Source organism: Prinia subflava, chromosome 15, assembly GCF_021018805.1.
Source record: "Prinia subflava isolate CZ2003 ecotype Zambia chromosome 15, Cam_Psub_1.2, whole genome shotgun sequence".
Taxonomy (NCBI): domain Eukaryota; kingdom Metazoa; phylum Chordata; class Aves; order Passeriformes; family Cisticolidae; genus Prinia; species Prinia subflava.
Window position 1 is genome coordinate 10,582,722 of NC_086261.1, and position 19,074 is coordinate 10,601,795.

At 40.3% G+C, this 19,074-nt stretch overlaps 1 protein-coding gene across 2 annotated transcripts in view; it reads right to left on the minus strand.

Moving 5' to 3' along the window:
- Window positions 1-19,074, minus strand: part of SLC12A1 (solute carrier family 12 member 1) — a 45,269-nt gene that overhangs the window by 13,747 nt on the left and 12,448 nt on the right. For both annotated transcript variants that reach the window (XM_063412185.1, XM_063412184.1), the window contains exons 7-19: window positions 18,669-18,780; window positions 18,089-18,216; window positions 15,656-15,740; window positions 14,112-14,263; window positions 12,413-12,520; window positions 11,534-11,657; window positions 10,521-10,622; window positions 8,524-8,679; window positions 6,714-6,813; window positions 6,518-6,629; window positions 3,946-4,086; window positions 1,985-2,091; window positions 1,048-1,130 (exon numbers count right to left, since the gene is read on the minus strand). In XM_063412185.1, the coding sequence (XP_063268255.1) occupies window positions 1,048-1,130; window positions 1,985-2,091; window positions 3,946-4,086; window positions 6,518-6,629; window positions 6,714-6,813; window positions 8,524-8,679; window positions 10,521-10,622; window positions 11,534-11,657; window positions 12,413-12,520; window positions 14,112-14,263; window positions 15,656-15,740; window positions 18,089-18,216; window positions 18,669-18,780 (1,510 nt within the window). The remainder of the gene's footprint in view (window positions 1-1,047; window positions 1,131-1,984; window positions 2,092-3,945; window positions 4,087-6,517; window positions 6,630-6,713; window positions 6,814-8,523; window positions 8,680-10,520; window positions 10,623-11,533; window positions 11,658-12,412; window positions 12,521-14,111; window positions 14,264-15,655; window positions 15,741-18,088; window positions 18,217-18,668; window positions 18,781-19,074) is intronic.

The window sequence follows — 19,074 nt, forward strand, 5'->3', positions numbered from 1 at the left end:
CTTAATTCTTTCTGATTCCTTGTGTCTTAACACTTGGAGAACATTTGCTCATTTGTAAGATAGCAGAGTTGGTTTTTTTTTTCCACTGTATTTTACAGGTGTTCCAATGACTGTATGTTTTGAGCACTGAGTTTCTGACTCACGTCAAGCAGATATAGGCAGATACCCCTCAGAAATCACCAAGGGGAGAAGAAAACCTTAATTATTTTGGAATCTTTTCTGAGTCCCTGTTGTTTTGCCCCGTGGGTCTCCAAGCACATCAAGTTGCCAGTGCTGAGTGAGTGTTCATCTACCCTCGCTCCTTAGGGGAGTCTCTGTTGCCTTTCAGTTCCGGGTGTGGTTTGTTTGAGGGCGTTCTTGGCCTCCCCTCAGCTGCGGGCGGCAGGCGGCAGCAGAGAGCCGCGGGCCGGGCCGCGCTGAGCGAACAGCCGGGGAATCGTGCCGCCTTCACCGCCCACACGGCGGGTCTGCCGAAATGGCTGTGGGAGGGCGGAAGGTTTTCCCTTTCCCCCTGAAATATGCGCTGCTGGTCTATGAAGAATGAACAAAAAGGGGAGAGAGAGAACTGATATTTGCTGAAGCTCTCCGATTTTTGTATGGGTAGGAGCTCTGTAAGACTCAGAGTTCCACAGAAATTGTACTAAAAGTGCAGCTTCCCATTGCCTGTCTGTCCCAGAGATATCAGGTAGGCAGACAGAGGAAGGTGTGCCGAGACCAGGAAGGAAACATGCAGCACAGTAACAACTGCTTGCTGGGGCACAATATGATTTTATTGCTTTAGTCTGTGCCTGTGCTGCCACTGCTTTGGGAGCTGAGTTCTCTGGTGTGCAGAGCCCGTAATGTGTGAGGCTTGGACTCCTGCCACTGCCAGTGATCAGCAAGGATTTCAGGCAGGATTTGAACTGCACAAGCAAGGACGAACTGTGGAAGTTGTGTGAGTGTAAGAACTATCCTAGAAAGCAGATGGTGACTCTTAGGAGTGTCAGAGTCCTTTTTATGCTGTGCATCTGACCAGCAGAGATATTCAGCTGTGGAGTCACTGCATACCTTGAACCTGAAGGACCTGAGATATATCAAATCCTTGGCTAATTCTGATGATAATTACGCCAAGCTCAAAGTCAAAGGCATCACTGGAAAGAAAGAAAAAGAAGAGTAAACATGATTTTACATCGTGCATGTTGATGAGGAAAGCTGTTTTGAAAAGATCAGTGAAAGTGTTCACAAGGAGGACAGACTAGGTAAAATTGCAGAAGGAATTAACCCCAGATAAATTTATAGTACTTATTTTCCCTCATTTAAAAAGAAGGGTTGATTTGGCATGGGAACAGATCAGCTATTCATGAAATGGCTCTTTCAGACAGCACTTTTTTAGGAACTAGGTTGCCATAGGGTAATTTTTTTCTCCCTTCTCTGAGGAAATAAGAAAACCAAGGTGGGGTTTGTTTCTCTGTAACTTGCTTCAGCTTTACAAGTGAATTTTGAGCAAGCATGTGTGAGAAGCCTGTTCTAAAATGACTGTTTCTTAGCTAAATCCCAACCCACAGAGCTGCTGAGCCTTAGATACACATGAGATTTGAAGCAAACCTCTTTCTCTGTCTCCTAGGCTTAAAAGAAGAATTCCATGATGTTCTCTTATTCCCTTAGAATGTACATTAGAGTTGTTTTTCTCTGAGCTCCTACCCACTGAAAATGGAAAAATACAGTTCTGCAAAAGCACTGCTGACAGCAGTGCAGCTTCTTTAGCATTGTCAAGCCACCTCAGCTCTGGTGGTGCCAGGTGTTTGCTAAGAAGATCCTACGAGGTGTGAGAAGCCAGTGAGCCTTTTTTGATGGGCAATAACTTCAGCCACAGAGCAAGGTAGGATGTGTAAGCCTAGGTTTGTACCTGTGTCCTTGCAGTGTTTCTACATATCAAATTCTGTATGGGAATGCTACATTAATCTAGTCTAAGAGGAGTGAAAAAGGAGGCACTGAGCTGACTTACTGTATAATGCCCACATAGTTCTCAACCTGAGTGGCAGGTGCACTTCTCCAGTCCTTCTTAAATCCGATCACCAGGGTATTTGGCTTCATTCTGCCCAAGCCTGAGGCCTGCCAGTATTAAAACACTGCTTGAGAGAGGTACACACACATGCTTTTACTGTAAATGAGAAGTAATGGCAAAAGATAACTGAAGTAATGTTCTGGAGACACTTACAACTAGATTGCATTTCATAAATGCCCTTCATGCTCATATCCATGCAGAAAGCAGAAAGATTAGCTTTAAATCATTCCAACTATAAATGATTTTAGATGACAGAAGTGTAGTTTTGCTAAATTAGCATTCATTTGCATTTCCTCTGACATGCTCTCATTAAAATGGTTCAATAACTTGGAATCAAGAGAGAGTTCAAGAACTGTTTGTATGCTCATTCTAACATAATGGCATAAAGCTTTTATCAGCTTTGGAATACTCAGTAGATAAAGTGGGTCTGAAGTCTCTTAAACCATCTCAGATACACAGAGAAGGCATGGGCTCCTAAGAATACTTTTTTTGTCTTGAATTTGGAAACTGTTGCTGTTTCATTTTCTGTGTTCTTTTCAAAAGATTCTCCAAAATCAGCTGAGCATGCTTTGTAGATAAAATTATTGTTTATGAATAGGAAAAAGAAATGGTTTGTCAAGATATTAGTTTACCTTCAAAACTGGTTCTGGATGCTAAAACCTGGACAAGTAAGGGAAGTCAGATCTTGATTCAGCTAACTTAGTGTTTACAGAAATCTAAATATTCAGTGTATTGGGAATCTTAGGAGGAGACACGCAAAACACCAGGTTCTAAAATTGTTACACTTGCCAACTTTTTACAACTAGCAAATAGAAAATAGGTAAAAACTGTTGGAACATTGTTGGGTTTTTTGAGTAGCAGTGTTTATGTTGAAATCAGTAGTTGTTGCCAATCTCTTTAGGTTGCAATAATGATGATATAGTCATCCTCCTGGAAGGATAGGTTTGCTGGAAGAGAATTATTTGGGGTGCAGTAGTTGACTTTGGCCATAGTGCTTAAGTAGTAATGGACAGGAAGAAATCATCAGACCATAGCAGTTCTCAAAAACATCAGAAAGATCTCCTACTGAGACAATGTATAAACCCAAGATGAAGTGTTTTTGTGAGGATTTAACAGAACAAGGGGATCTTTAGTAATAGCATTTCATCTTGCTCAATGGTACTGTCCATTCAGCAAGTGCACAAAGAGCCCTGGTAGGACACCAGTGGGTGAATTACCCAGAGTATTTTAGTTGGTTCCCTACTGTCTCAATTGGCACTGATGTCTTTTCAGCAGTGTATTTTGTGCAAAGGATATGAATTTTCTCTACATTTTGCCTCAGTGCCTGTATGTTTAAATATTCATATATGTGAGAGAGAAAAGGAGATGGGAAAAATGAAAACAGCGTCTCTGTGCCTTCATTATGGCCATTTTAAATGGACTGTTGGAAATGATCTCCTGCATTCTTAGAGTAATAGAAAAATATTGCACTTTTATTTAAATGACCTTCTCACTATTTGCAGAAAATGTATATTACACATTTTCAGTTTTCATTTATTGCCAAAACATTCTCAAATATTTAATATGCTGTGTAATACCAAACAGTAGAATTGATTTGAAGTGTATCAAGCATCAGCTGCATAGACATTCATATGTTGCCCTGTAGCTGCTTCTCTTTTTTCATAATAGTGTCTTGTTCATTTAGGAGAGAATGTCTGCTTTGTCTCATAATTCCATAGCCCAGAAGTAGATCTTTATGAAATAATCTGTAATATAATATATATGTACCCCCAGAATGCCTTTTCTGTCTAGAACATTACCCATATATATGTAGAGCTTCTTCACAAGCTAATAGTAATGTCTCACATAAAGGGATGCTTTGATGTACACTCTCCTGTATGTTCTGTAAACAAAAAGCTTACTTGAAGTAGACTTTTGACTCCATCTCTGAAGCTGTCAGCTGCCACAGCTGCATAAAAGGCTTTTCTTTTGTTCTTTGTGAGCCAGGCCTGCTTTTTTTCCATGCCACTGTTCATCTCCTTAACACACAGCTTGCGTGGTCCCTGCATGATACAGTAAAATATTATTATGAAGGCTTTGTATTGTACATCACACAGTGATTTTGAAGGAGTTACCTAGTCTGCTGTGGGAGCAAATGGAGAGAGTCAGAAAAATACCTTTCCAAAAAGGGTCCACAGAGATTCAGCCCTTTGAAAAGAACTGTGCTCCAAACATAATTCACATTCTGTTTGAGAGGGCTGAGGCTGTTAATGCTACTTAAATGCAGTGATTCTGACAGAAAGAAAGACTACTATGGATTGTAACCTCTAAAAAAAACATCTAAGGTATGATAAAGCATCTCAGAGTGAATTAAAGTCTCTCCATGACTTGACTAGTAAAAGAGTCTCAGCAGATCTAAACATACGTGGTTAAGTTCCTGTCTACTGACACAAGAGAAAAGAGTTAATGCAATGCAATTAAAGATGCAAATCCCTTTGTTGACAGTTTTCTTTCAGTTGTCATCTGGTAACTTAATGGGAGAAATTCCATGTGCATATCCAAGTCACAAGACATCGATGTAACTTAAGAATTTGATCCTGGATGTATGAAGAGCTGGGAATAATAACTTGAACAATAAGCTTGAAGTTTCATTGTGAGTAATGAGAGGAAACAAACAAGTTTTGCCCTTCTTCCCTGTCTCTCAAAGGAAAGCACCTGAAGGTGGTTTTGCAACTGGCTTGCACAATATGTTTCTATTTCTGCACAATATGAGGGGCCAGACCCACCCCTCTCCGAGGTGCCAGCCTGTCTGTGTCCTCCCCTGCTCCTCCTTTGCACCTGTGGAATGTTTGTGCAATTGTACAAAGTGTCCAGTGAATTTGCAGACTGAGGACTAACCCTGAAAAAATATTTTACATGAAGGCAGGGAGTAAAAGCAGAAATAGTCCCTTGTCCTGGAAACTCAGACTGTTCAAGCCAACATGCAGCCAGAACCCCTGAGACAAGTAAACTTGAAATCATCTTTCTGTTCTGTTGCAATCTTTATTTTGTCTGTTTCTGAGCTATGTATCACCATGTTCCTGGAAAGTTTCTTGCTGCCTTTTGGAAGAAAAGAATGGAAGATGTGCTCTCTGGCATAGTGTTTCAAACCTTTATGCACCACTAACAGCATGTGAGCTTTTGAGGCAGAATCTGCTGGGTGCTACATTTATGGTTGAATAGTCTTGCTGTATTTGTTGTGATGTACAATGCAGGCTGCTCTTCAGTGTGATTGCTAGGAATTTTATCATCTGCTCTTTACCACAATTTTGCAATTCATAAAGTTTCATTTTATCACGCTTTTATTACTAAGGAAATTAAATTTCACTTAAGTTGCTGAAGAAATAATTAGGAAGTCCCCCTAAACAATTACAAAGCTTATATTAACAAAATAGTCTTCGGAGTTTTTTTGTATAGACAGGAATGAAATCTCAGTTCTCCTTAGAAAGTACTAATATTAGAGAAACATGCCTAAAAATTCAGAAAACTTGCTGAAATTCGACTTTAGGAAGCTGCATAGTCTTAGGATCTTGTTTGGGTTGGTTCTACGCTTACTGAAGGCAATGGGAAATCTAACAATAATTACAGGAGGGAAGAATTAGGACCATTCATTCTTTATAGATTAATTTGATTTGGGAAGAATGAGATGTGGATCTTCCGTACTCTCTTTCTGCAATGTGGCAGCATCGAATGAATTATTCCTACACTGCTGTAGAGGAATACATTATCTTGGCTGGATTGACTTTATTATCTAGATTCTGTGGCCCCATTTAGTGCCATGAGATGGTTGGTTTTTTTTCCTCTCATAATTTAAAGGGCACTGTAATATTTAAAATACATTTTCTCCCTACACTACAAACCTATCTATTTTTGTTCTGTTCTAATGAGAGACTAGATCTTCATCCTCTAAAATACATCATTTGCTGTGTATTTATATCTGGAAATACACTTTGCTGCTCTTTTTAGATCTCAGAAGAACATGTTTATCCTCAAAATTAGCATTGTAACAATTTTGGAGGAACCACTGCAAAGAGAACTGAATTACTTGCCAAACCCCAACTCTGCAAATCAGTGACAAAGCTGAAAATAGAACCTAGGTGATTTGACCCTCACACAATAACCCTTCAAATTTTGTGTTTTGTGTGGTTTGGGGGTTTTCTGTTTTCTGAGTCTAAAATCTTTCTTGTAATTTTTTTTCCTCTCCATTTTTGGTTCACCTACTATGAACTTTGAAATGCATCTCAGCGAGGCATTTACCAGCAGGCTTTGTATCAGCCAAGAGCTTTTGTGTCAAGAATTATGATGAAATTCATTCTCAGTGCAAGCCTCTTTGGTGGTGTGTACAGCTGCCAGTCAGCACCGGTGGGAACACGGTGTGCTGGGTGAGAGTGGGGTGTGTAATGGGACCTGCAGCCCCCCTGGTGCTGGTGTGCAGATTTGGCTGGGTTCCCTTACCGTGTACACTTCACAGCAGATACACAGCCCGTTGTTCTTCGTGAATGTGTGGGTCATGTCCAGTAGAGCAGGCCTGACCATAGGAGCTCCTGTTAATGCTAGGCACTGGGGTCTGGTGGAGAAAAAAGAGGTTGTATATAATTGGCTGATGTACAGATTCAGGGCAAGCTATTCTACTGTTCACTGGAATTCTTACCTGAAGTTTTTCACGTGTTCTTCCACTGTTGTTAATGCCAAAGCGCTGTCTAAGGCATTAACAAAGTAAAGAGCCTGCGTAGAGGAGCCCCAGTTTACTTCTGCATATAATAAAGATAGATAATGCATATTAAACCACAGGCTTTTCTCTACATTCTGTTGCAAAAATCAGCAATAGTATTCTCTATGAAAAGCAGAGTACATTCTCTCGTACTTCATAGATACAGACCTGTTGTTCTTTGTGCTTAATAATGTTCTTTGTGCATAATAGAATGAATTGGTTTTGCTTGTGTGATGCAGAAAACTCCATGCATGTAAATAGTTTCATTCTTATTTAAATGTTGTAGGGAATGTCCTTTCCCTGCTTAAAAACTATTTTCTTATTTCTTCCATTAGCTTTGTGTCCCTCTCCCATTTAGAAAATGAACAGCCCTGAGTCATGCATGTGGTGTGGAATTTCGGGAAGTGCAAATGAAACCAGTAGGAAGGAACACTGCTAGTGCCAGTTTGCTCTGTTCTACTGTACAGGCCAGAAATTGTTCTCCAAACCCCGTTTTGGCATATACATCTTTTCTCATTATTGTGCTGCTGTTTGGTCAGTGGAGACATAAGAAATGTCTTTCTACACTTTGAGGTCTATATGAATACAGATCAAATCCTGTTATGCCAAGATACAAAGCCAATATTAAGTGCAACTAAGTGAAGGTTTGTGTAGAGTTGCCTTTTCTAAGGAATATTAGTTTTTTCTGAACCCTCCAATTGCTGGTAAATTATTGCTGAATAAAAACCACTCTCTTAGCAGGAGGCAGAGGGCTTTTATCCGGTGGCTTCAGTGAATTTAACAAGCTTTAAGATGCTCCTTTGCATCAGGGACACTGGCAATATCCAAGGAAAGGGTAGAAATCCTGAAATGTTTTTGACAACTGGCTTGGGATGGGTGTGCTTTCCTGCAGCTGATGATGTATTTACAGGGAGAGAAGCACAGACCACCCCAGTGGGTGTGAGAGAGCACACATAGGGAGGACAGACAACAGCAACAGAAATAATAACACAGTCTCAGACCAGGTGTTGCTGTCATAAGCTAAATCCAATAAAAGCACATCTATTCCTGGGAACCATGCCTCTTTAATTTGTTGGCTTTATTTCATGTTTTCTGCTGCAGAAGTAACTCAGGTGGTTAGCACTGAAATGTGGACCTGGGTTAGTTTTGTCCTGGATATGAATAGCCAGACTGTCTAGTCTTGGACAGCATATTGGTTTTTGAGGACAGCTCCTGTGATTTGCTGAGCTACTAAGTGGTTTTTTCCAGCAGTAAAAGTGGGCCCATCTGTCTTGATTTACAGGGGAATTGTAGGGAGGTGGTGGAGGATGATCACTTCATAAGTAATTCATCTTGCATTTTTATTGTATAATGGGCAGCAGGTTTACATTTTGAGTGAGGACCCTGCATGAGTCAGCTAAAAGCACTGCAAAATTCAGGTAAGGTTCTGTGTGTGGGTGGAAAAAAATTATGAGTGATACTCAAGTAAAACCCCAAATGTCATAAAGATGTGATGGGAATAAACCAGTCTGCTGGAATGTTTACAGAAAATCCTGCACCACACTTGAACTGCTTGTTAAACAGGCAGTCACCAGACTATCAACTTAATCTATATTATATAAAGTGGAGTTTAATGGGATGGTTCAGACTTCCCTCTAAGCAAAGATAGCACAGAAAAATAATTTCTAATTCTGTTAGCAGAATTAATTCCTTTAAAATCCAGTCCAGCAGCACAACATATAAACGTAATAATGGTGGGGTTTGGCCTTACCTGGCTTCTTATATGTTACATAAATATATAGGAAGAGCTCAATGGCATAAGTGATGAGAGCTGCCCACCAGTTGATGACAAACATCACCCCGCAGCACAGCAAGGCTCCAAAAAGCGACACCCACATGTTATAATATCTGAATGCAGGCCTCCAACCTGTTTAAAGAGAATTGAGGAAATTGGAAGAGCATAAAATGTATTGATAAAATGGTGATCCATTAATTTTGTGCATAAAATCCCATGTACAGTTTGTTTCAGGCTCTGTCAGAAGGGATGGGAGAGATACCTGTAAATTCTTAGGCACCATATGTACAGATACTTTCAGGTGTTGGCTGATGTAGGTTTCAATTTATAGAATACTGGGTCTTACAGGCCTAATACTACTCTCTTTCCCACTGCTATGTTCAGCCTGGCTTTGAGTAGCCATTCTGTTTATATGTATTTTTGCAAAATGAAAGTTTACTGGTTCAGAATATTTCAGAACATCAGAAGGAGATGACCCATAACTCCAGGTAACTGATGACTGTGTACTTTTGATGCATGTACACAGAACTTATTATTAGTAGCTAAACACTTGCTGAGAGGAGTGTTTATCCCAATACTGTAAGTGCACCTGTCTTAAACTTGGAAATTGCCTGGTCTTGTTGCAGAAAATAAATTCATCTGCAATTGACTTTAAAAAGATATTATTCCTGCTGCTCTTCAGCTGCAGTACTGATTCCATCCCCTGCTACCAATTAAAATGATGAGGCAAGCACTGAGCCTTCATGGTTTGCAGGTCTCTGCCAGGTGTTCCACAGAGCAGACTTTGGAGAGGGAAAAACCACAGAAGGTACAAGAGGCTGAGCAACCCTGTCTTGGATCATCTTTATAATGAGGGAATGGGAAGGACCTGCTGGGAAGAAATTTTCTGTCCTGCAGCCTTGCAATTATGATAATCTATCATTTTGAATTGGCAGAAATTAACTGGAGGAAATGAGAAAAGAAAAATGGCTGCAGTTCTGTCTGAAATGTTAAATAGTGGCAGAGTAGAGTCAGATGTATGCAGATGAAATCTATAGAGGTAATTGTCCCTCAGCTCCAAGGCCGTGTGGAGCAGATCTGCATTTGTTCAGCTGTGCAGGTAATTAGCAGAAGTGCTCATCTTTTCTGCCCTCTAAACAAATGGCACTGTGCAGATCTATAGGAAGGAAGTTGATGAAAGCATTTATGTCAGCACTGCAGTTTCTTCACACTGGAAATCAAAAATGCCTTTCTCGCTCCTTGGGTTGAATAATTAATTCATAGAAGCAGGAAATTGTCTTTGCTGTGTGCCAAACCAGAGTTGCTCAGCTGATTGACTTTATTCCTCAAGGTGTCACCCCTTCATTCATGAGATGGTGAGAGTCATTCTGCTGTGGCAATGCACAAGGCTGACAGTCAGAATGTTGCTTTGCTGCAAATGTAGAGGGAGGATCTCAGGTTACCCCTGAACAGGACCTCGTTGTGCTTCACGATTGTGCTTTACAATTCTGCAGGGCTGTGCTGGTGCTGTTTGATGGACCTGCTCTTGCTCTACGTGTTCCCCTCCAGGCAGCATCACTTGGAGCACTGTTACTGTGCTTAGGAATCTCCCCGGACATTTTGCTGTAGGTTTGGAGAAGGGAGTGATGACTCCCCACTATACCTTACTTGCTTCATTGGCCACAGTTGGCATAAGATTTTACCCACACATGTTTTTTAATAGTGAGGGGAAAAGTGTCACCCTGAGGAGAATTGTTTTTTCTTCAGTGGGATGCACCAAAGCCTTTCTCATCCTGTACAGCTGTAGGTATTGTAAGGACTAGGGCCATCATTATCTTTTGGAGATAAATAAAATGCCATCATATTCAATAAGACATCAGGTCACATAACTTAGATACTTGACACATACTGCAGTTTTCTCTGAATACAGCCTAGAGCTTCCAGAGATCAGACTATAAAGCCCATATTTAAATCACTGCTGAATGCAGACTCACCTGGAGATTTTGCATATGAGGCATGAAAGCAGGAGAAATTAATCAAAGCATATGAAGCCAGGAAGAAATTGGAGATGATGGGAGCAATGGTATTCAGTTCAGCTGCAAGACACATATACAAGTCAGACAGAGGCACCAGTTTCCTGGACTGCTGGCTAGCTGTTTCCTAATGGTGCATTAAAACTGAACATTGTCTGCATTTATCATCCAGAGAGAGCTTGGCTATTTTCCTGTCTTACTAATTTAAGTCCATCTTGATCTACCTTCATTCATATGAATTATGTCTGCTAATCCTAATTTTAATAACATTATGTGCCATGCAGTGTTATACTTGATACTGTGATTCAGCATACTGTCTCTTAATGATGTAGATGTGATGTAAAGATCAGAATTTTAAGTACATAATTGACAGGATGGATGCATTTAAAAAATATCGCTAGTTAGAACTTAGTGAGAATCTGAATTCTCCACTAGACATCCTATTCACTTAGTGTAAGACAGTTTGAATTTCAAATCTTGGAAAAACTGATTTAACAATCCCTGCACCCCTATATGTTCTAGCTGGGATTTTCTTTTCCAGTGCTGGTAAACTGGGATTTGCTTTGGAGCTGACTGTGGGAAAGGCTTGGCCAGAACAGGCTTCCTAGTTATCTCAAAATTACCTCAGAGCTATGTGCAATATAAACTGGAAAACCATTTTCAAAGATTGTTCCTTTGCCTTATCTGATAGAGTTTCTAAGCACTGCCCTCTTCCAGCAGAGTGAACAGGAATTGCAGCTGCTCTGTGTCTTGGAAAATGAGGCTGTGGTGGTGGTGGTAAAGTCACTGAATCCCTGCTGGTTTCTTTTTGCCTTCATTAAGAATAGTGCAATTCCAACTTGGACTTGTAGTGTGCTTATGTCAGAGCTTACTCGACTGGAAATTTTTCAAACCGCAGCTACTAATTGTATTACAGTATCAGTTTTATAATTTCAGAACATGACACTATAGCAGCTGTGTAACATTATACAAACCAATCAGAATGAATGCCATGGCGATTGCAAAAGTGAGGACATATCCCCTGATAGGCTCGTTGTTTTTTCCATATCCTTTGGCAAAGAATTCCAGCCCTTTGTAGACGTTGTCCTTGCAAAGAGCCTGGTAAGAAAACCAGCACATAATTCTATTAAGCAGCACTTTCTTGCACCAGAAGTTACTGTCTGTGAGTGGCAGCTTGCTAGGTTTTTGCTAAACAAAGTTAAATCTGTCTTAGTGCTTCAAGTACCTCAACTGCTGTGGCATGTGAACATTTAAATAGGGAGATAAGACAATGTGCTACTATGTTATTATATCATGGGAAATAGAATCACAGGCATTTAATGCTTATTCAGTGCTTTAAAAGAAAAAGGTAATTAAATAGCTAAATAGAGTCTAAATTGGGAGAAGTTGAACCAAAAATCAGTGGCTTGGTGTAATTTGTACAGCTTCTCTCTCCCATGCTCTCTGCTCCCAGTCTGTCCCCATTGCTGCTGCCCAGACAGCTTCTGGACAGCCTGTTAAGAGCACACCAGACAGGACCTGAATCTTATGGACCTGAACTCCTGCTGCTCCTGTGCTTACAGGGTGGCTTTTTGTAAGAAGATACAAGTGCTCCTCAAAGTACCCTTGAAGCTATTTATGACAGACACATGAGTATCCCCTGCTCCTGCAGCAAAGCTGAGCTCTGACCAAAGGAACATTATCACCCTTTTATCATAAGACCTTTTTCTGCTGAAGAACATTCTACATACTGTTTTCCCTGCCTCTCTCTGCCACATGTGTCAGTGTTGCTTAAATATTACATTTGGCACACAGAGTTCAACTTTGTCTCTGAAGTAAAACCAAGTATAAGGAAATGGATTGTTTAATTTTACCTGGAAAACTTTGGGTGCGCTGACAAGAGATGCTAGAGCTGATGACAGAGTAGCTGAGAAGATGCCAGCTGTGATGAGAGGACCAAAGCCAGACACCATGCTCATCACCTTTAGGAAAAAAATGAAGGTAAAAAGAGTGGGCTTGCATTGGGTGTGCTTTTTAATGGCAAACCCATTTAAGTGCTCTATGTGTCTCTGCTTTTCATGGTTCTAAATTTAATCTGCTACAAACAGTACTATCATTTCTGGTTTAGTTAAAAGGAATGGAGGCAAAGCCAAATTTTTATTCAAATATGCAGCTGTCTGCTGGGGCAGATGAGGACTCTGTGAGATTTCCTCACTGCCTTTACTAACTGATTGCTATAAGCAACAGCCTCCACTTGATGAGTAGACAGTCAGCTTATGGACAAAGAAAATGGAAAGGGCAGGAAAAAGCACCCATGTATGAAATGTGTTTGGAGGCACTTTATTGTGTTTGGGTTTTTTTTCCCTTGATTATTTAATATGGCTAAAAATGAGAGAAAATGCCTGGTGGTGCTGATGTAACTGCAGTGCTGCAAACAGCAACAATGGGCACTGCCAGGCCTCCCTCAGCCCTCCCAGGAGTGCTGGACTGGCCTCTGAGACTACTGAAGTGAAAGGGTTCTTGAGAAGCACCAGACAAGGAAACCAAAAGATGGATGGATGTAATTGGTGGTGTGTGGGCAGGAAAGAAACTAGTGATTCCTGAAGATTTGTCAGATGCAGTCATACAGAAAATGTACTGGTTTCTGGCTCTAGTCTGGTAGGGGTAAATGAAGGAAGTGAAAGTTTGTCTGGCTGCAGGAAGGTCACTGATTTTTGCCCTGAGTGTGGGCAGCTGAACTGAGGTGGGAGTAAGGATAGTAAACGATCAAGGAAGGAAGGGAAAGTAGTCTATGAAAGGTACAGCATATCCCTTTCAAGGTGGTTACCCAGCCCTGTCATTTAGCAGAGCCAGCTGGGAAAAAAGTGAGGGACTTTAAAAGCTACAAATGACTCGTTGAAAAGCGTGTGCAGGTGGGAGGTGAATTCCTCTCGCTGGCCATGAAGCACAAGGGCTGAACAGAGATCTGGGACCTGTGGCTGTCAGGCTGCAGAACTGCTTTACTTTGATGCTTAGCCTAGGCTTTATTTTAAAGAATAAAAATGGCAGACAGTCTCTTTCTGGCCTAGGAGAAAGATTCCATTACTTCTCACTTGATTTTTTGCTCTACTATTTTTGGATACTTTTTTTAAAGAAGTCAGAACTCTGGTTTTTGTACTGTGACACAATCCTTTAACTGTGACCACAGCACCCCTGAGGTAAAATCACATCCATGTGTCAAGAGCAGTGAGGTGAGTTCCTCATCTAAGAGGAGCTCCTGAGGTCTCTGTTAAGTCTGGGCTTTCAGTCTGAAGATGTTACAGCATATACTGCTGCATGGTACTTGTGAAAAGAGGAGATAAAGGCCTTACCAGAGTGTTAGGAAGGCTGGTGATGGGCAGTGTGAAGGTAAATGTGCAGTGCAGGGGATTTTTGCCTTTCATCGCTCCTATAGTTTACTTTTTTAGATAAAACTGGTTGTCCTGTTGTAATTGTCTGTAAATAATGGTTTTGCAGATTTGTACTTATGTATTCATGTATTGCTTATTATGTTAATATATGCTTATTTGCTAATAGATATTATCTCATTATAACCTGAAAATTATTCATCAGCCCATAATCACATGGCTGACTTGTACATCTGGAAAAATCATAGCCCAGGCCACAGGCAGATGATCCATTGCAGTTCATTCCAGGTACAATTGTGTCATTGACGCTCCCAGTAGCATCTCGTACAACACAGGAGCCTGTGGAATCAATGATATATTTTTAATTTGCTTCCTTGTGACATTGAAAGAATGTTTTTTTGCCACATTCATCTCCTAGACTGCACACTTTTTGTACAACTGCTGCCTCAGACTCATCCCAAAGAGCAACATTTTGTGTTGGGCTGGGATAACTTCCCTGTACTGTGACTGAGTTTCTCATGGTGTCTATAAGAAAATATTTGCTTCTGTTACTTTTAAAATAATTAGCCACTAACTAATAAGGATTAGCATATTTCTGAGATTCAAGACCCAGACAGAGATCAACAATGAGTTGACTAACTCAGAAGTCTTTTGTCTTCCTGTTAGCACTTTTAAAAGTGCCAGTGTTCAGAGCAAACTGGTCAGTGAGGCCTTTAGGTCTAGGCATACCCTTTTTTGTGTGTACCAAGGGTACAAAATTACTTTAGAGACCTAAATCCTCAGCTGTTCAGATTGTCATAGCCCTGCTGATACCAGTATGATGAGAAAAACTTCAAACAGGAGAAATTACCTATGTTCTTTCTGTATTTATTGATATTCATGTTGTGGGTTTTTTGCTTATGTCCTGGGGTGACTTTATCCAAATAACGCAATGACCTGAGCTGAGGCTTGAGTCAAGTATTCTGCTTTAGGCATAAAGTCCAAGAACCACAGAAGTTAAGAAGACTTCAGAGTCATCTCCCAGAAAAGGGAGTTCTCTGCAGGGCTTTCTTGTGGTATTAAGGTACTTGCCCAAAACAAAGAGTGTTGCTTACAACCCTCTTTCTTTACAGTACTATTAAATACAAACAGAAAATTATTTTTCTTGACCAGAGACTTTTTGTACTCTTGTAATGAAAATTTAACTGCATAATCCTTAAATACAGTTAATGGCTTAAGTACAGGCCTTCTCTTCACTCGTGCCCATTTTGTTACCTCACATTCCACGGCTGTAGAACATGTAGTTGTGTAGTTCCTTTGAGACAGGCAACAGATTTCTGTCTTTGACATATAATGTACAAAATGTGTGTGTTACCCTGTTCCTGTGATTCTCATGAGTGTTAAGTAAGAAGACAAGCAGTAGCCATGTGAAATTTCAATGTGAACAGATTGATCAGAGGTCCCTTTGATCTTTATTATGCTCAGGGATACTATATGCTGGTGGTCATATCACTGAATCTTACACAAAAATAATGATACAAGTTACCTGAAAGTCCAGCTGCTAGACCAGGACTTCTGTTTCTACTGATAGCTGCTTTTTTTAAACCACTGTTTTGACAGACAGTAAAATCAAAACTACTGTCTCTCTACATAATAAATCCATGGCATGAAAAAGCAGTGAGGCTAATCATTCATTTGCATGCCAAGCTTTCAAACTGAACTGTACAAGTGAAGCAGAAGTTCTGTACTTACCTACACATATTGCAACAGCAATGTAAGCAATTGTGGTGATCAGAATGGCCAGCATTGTTCCCTGGGGTATGGCACTTTGTGGGTCCTTAAACAAAGCAGTGACACGAGAAACACTGTGAGTTTGTGTGCTGCAGCCTGATTGCGTTTGCATGCTGGGAGTTCTGCCACACTGTGGCATGAGGATGCCCTAGAGAGCAGATTTTTATCACTCTGACCTGTGCCAACATTTCTGGTCCCAGCATGCAGACACAGCAGTGCTCCTGAGGTGCAGCACTCCTGCCCTGCACATGGTGAAGGAAATTCTGCAGGAGCAGAGCTCACAATTATAGCAACACAAGGGTCCTGAGGTCTGCATTGCTTGAACTCCAAACTCTCTTTACATTACAATTGGCTTTATTTTAATGTTTAATGATGTAGTGGGTAAATACTGAACCATCAGGCTCTTGTCGATGACAAGATGGGACCATTTTTGGTTAATTGGTAAGACAGATGTAGTCATCCTGTACAGAATACAGTGATTCTGTGCTTTGCAACCAGTAATTGTTAGTTGGGTCTTCAAAACAGCTACTTTCTTTTACTGTATTGACTTAATTTAGATAATTTAATGAGGCTGGGTTATAATGCTTACAGACTGGCTCACAACAGTATCAGCTTTGATACTGCAGCTGTAAGAGTCCAAAGATCTGCACTGTACATTTTAAAGGGATTTTTAATGCTAGATAACCTTACAATTTGGTACATCTTAAGGTTAAAGCTTCTTACAACTTAACAACTTTTATGTTTTATGTTTTTAAAATTTAAAGCCATATTTAATATGCTGTTAGCACTTTAGGGGCTAAACTCCACTGAAGTCAGTAGGAAGTCACTAGGAAACTGTCCCTATAAGAAGGCTCTAGACTAGGACAAAACTTGAGTGTGTAGTGGCTGCAGGAGCATGGACAAAGGTGTTTGCAACAAATTCTAAAGAAAGTTCAGCTGGTAAATTTTACACTTTTTAAGTGCTCTTTCACTTGTCTTTTAGATTCTGGAGAGGCTGGTTAATTTAATTAGACTTGTCTAATTCATCTAAACATGCTCAGTGGGGAATCTGCTGCATGGAGGACTTGGTTTCAAAAGTCCACTTATGGTGAGACTGAAACAACTGCAGAGATCCAACGGTAGAACTGCTTCCCTGTGTCTGCTGGGGTTGTTTCAAACAGCTGATGAGAGAAGTGCTGCTGCTTTGGGAGTCTGCCATGCAGACAGAGCACCATATATGGCAAAAGAATTATTTTTGTTTGATAAAAGGATGGAGATTGTGTGAGGCTGGTGCAGTCTCACTGGGCAGAAGTACAATGGTTTTTGGTTTTTTAATTAAAAGTGGAATCTCATTGACGCTATCAGTGGCTCAGTTTCACGTATTTTCTCTGTGCTTGGCTTGAAAAGCAGTGCTCTGAAAACAAAGGAGCTGAGGCATGCAGCTCAGGGTGAGGAAGGGAAGAGAATTGGCTCTCAGGGATAGTAGGATCTAGTGAACTTGTGACTGCTGTGCCAGTATAGAAATAGCAGACCTTTGGTTGAATCCTTTAAGGTCTGCAAGGCAATGGATTTATAGGATAAAGCCAAATAACTTCATTTGACATGCTGGGCTTATCAAGCTGTGAGCCATCTCTTGTTGGTTACTTTTTTCCTTTATTCATTTTGGGGGTTTTTTTTGAGTGTTTTTGTCATGAAAACTAGAGGGCACTCAAAACTAAATTCCTGTCTCTAATTTACCTGTATTTAGATACTGGAAACTGCATCTCCTATAACTGCTAAACTGCTAGAGGAGAATGGGGAACTGACAGAATGGCCACAGCAAGACAACTGGGCACCCTTGCACCTCCTTTCCCTTTCTCTTCAGACTCTTTTTTTTGTCACAGCTGCAAGCTTGCAGCTTTTCCTTTGAGCAGCAATACTGACATGGGATTGGGACATACTTGCTTTCATTAAATGCTCTGTTTGCTCTGCCCTTGCTATGACCCTGAATACAAAAAGCTGCTCTCCAGTGATTCCTGTGAGTACAAACATGATCTTTCCAGGTGTGCTTTTCGGGATGATGTTTGGATTGATGTTTACAAAAGATGAGCTCCAACAGCTACGTGTGCAATTTCTCTTGTAGCATGTGCTGCTAATGGCCCGTTAATGATATGTTATTACAGGTTATTGAAACACGTTTTTAAATGATATAGCAACCCAAATCTAGCTACAGTAGTTTCTGTAAATACCCATACTGCATTATGAGAGAATTTGTGAATTGATGTTTTTAAATAATAAAGCAAGTACTTCAAAGAGAAAGCTTTGCTTCCCAAATTAAGACATGATTTAAAACTGAATACAGTGTTGATTTGTGATTGATTTTCTTGTTATTTTTCCAACCTACTGCTAGTATTATGAAGTTCATGAAATACATACTTTCAGATCTCCTGAGATATTGGCTCCTGCAAGAATGCCAGTGGCAGCTGGGAAAAAAATGGCAAACACCGAAAAAAATCCTTCTCCACTTCTGAAATCTGGTCCAAAGTTTTCTGCAAATATTGATCCTGCAAATATAAGTGAGAATGAAATATAACATCAGGATTTGAGTCTTTCACATCTGGACAACTGGGTTTGAATCTGTCTCACATCACAGGCAAAGTGAATTTGATTTCCTGAGTCTGCTCTCCAGAAGGATGTGCTTGTCTGCATCTCAGAGCTACAGAGCCCTGGTGAAGTGACAGAAGTGTCACTGCAGCACTTGCTCTTAGCGCTGTGCTAAAAGTTTGTCTGTGCTCTCCTGATGTATAAATGACTCAAGCTGCATCTTACTGTGCTGTCAGCTGCAGCAGCAGAGACAGATTCAAAATCAGAGATGAAATCCATTCCCTTTGTTTGCAAGCTCACTTAATCTTGGGCAGAAGATTCTGACCTTGTGACCTTTTTCAGTGGAATCCTTCGCTTACTATTAAGTCAAAAGAAACAAACATAATTTGATATAGATAGCAAGGTTGCTTACCTTGGTAATTAAAAAAGCCTCTTGCCTTCTTTTCAGTGTTGGTAGGAATGACTGTCCCAATAAAGAAATTTGCAATGGCAACCAGGAGAACAATTAGAAGAATAACTTGAGCCTATTAACAGAAACAAAAGGATTCTCTTGTTTTTAACTTTGCTGCTGTGGAGATGGCTATATAGTAAGTTATCTGTATCTGTTCCCTATGAAAGGTTATTAATTTCTATAGTTTTTGAAAATACCAGGAGTCAAGATAGCTGAATCAGCTAATGACAACAGCAGATGCTTTTTACTAAGGGGGTAATGAAATATAGTTGTAATTTAATTTTAGGTTAGCTTCCTTACAGGAAAAGGTAAAATGGAACAGCTAATACATTAGTAACAAGTATAAGACATTTTTATATTGTTATAA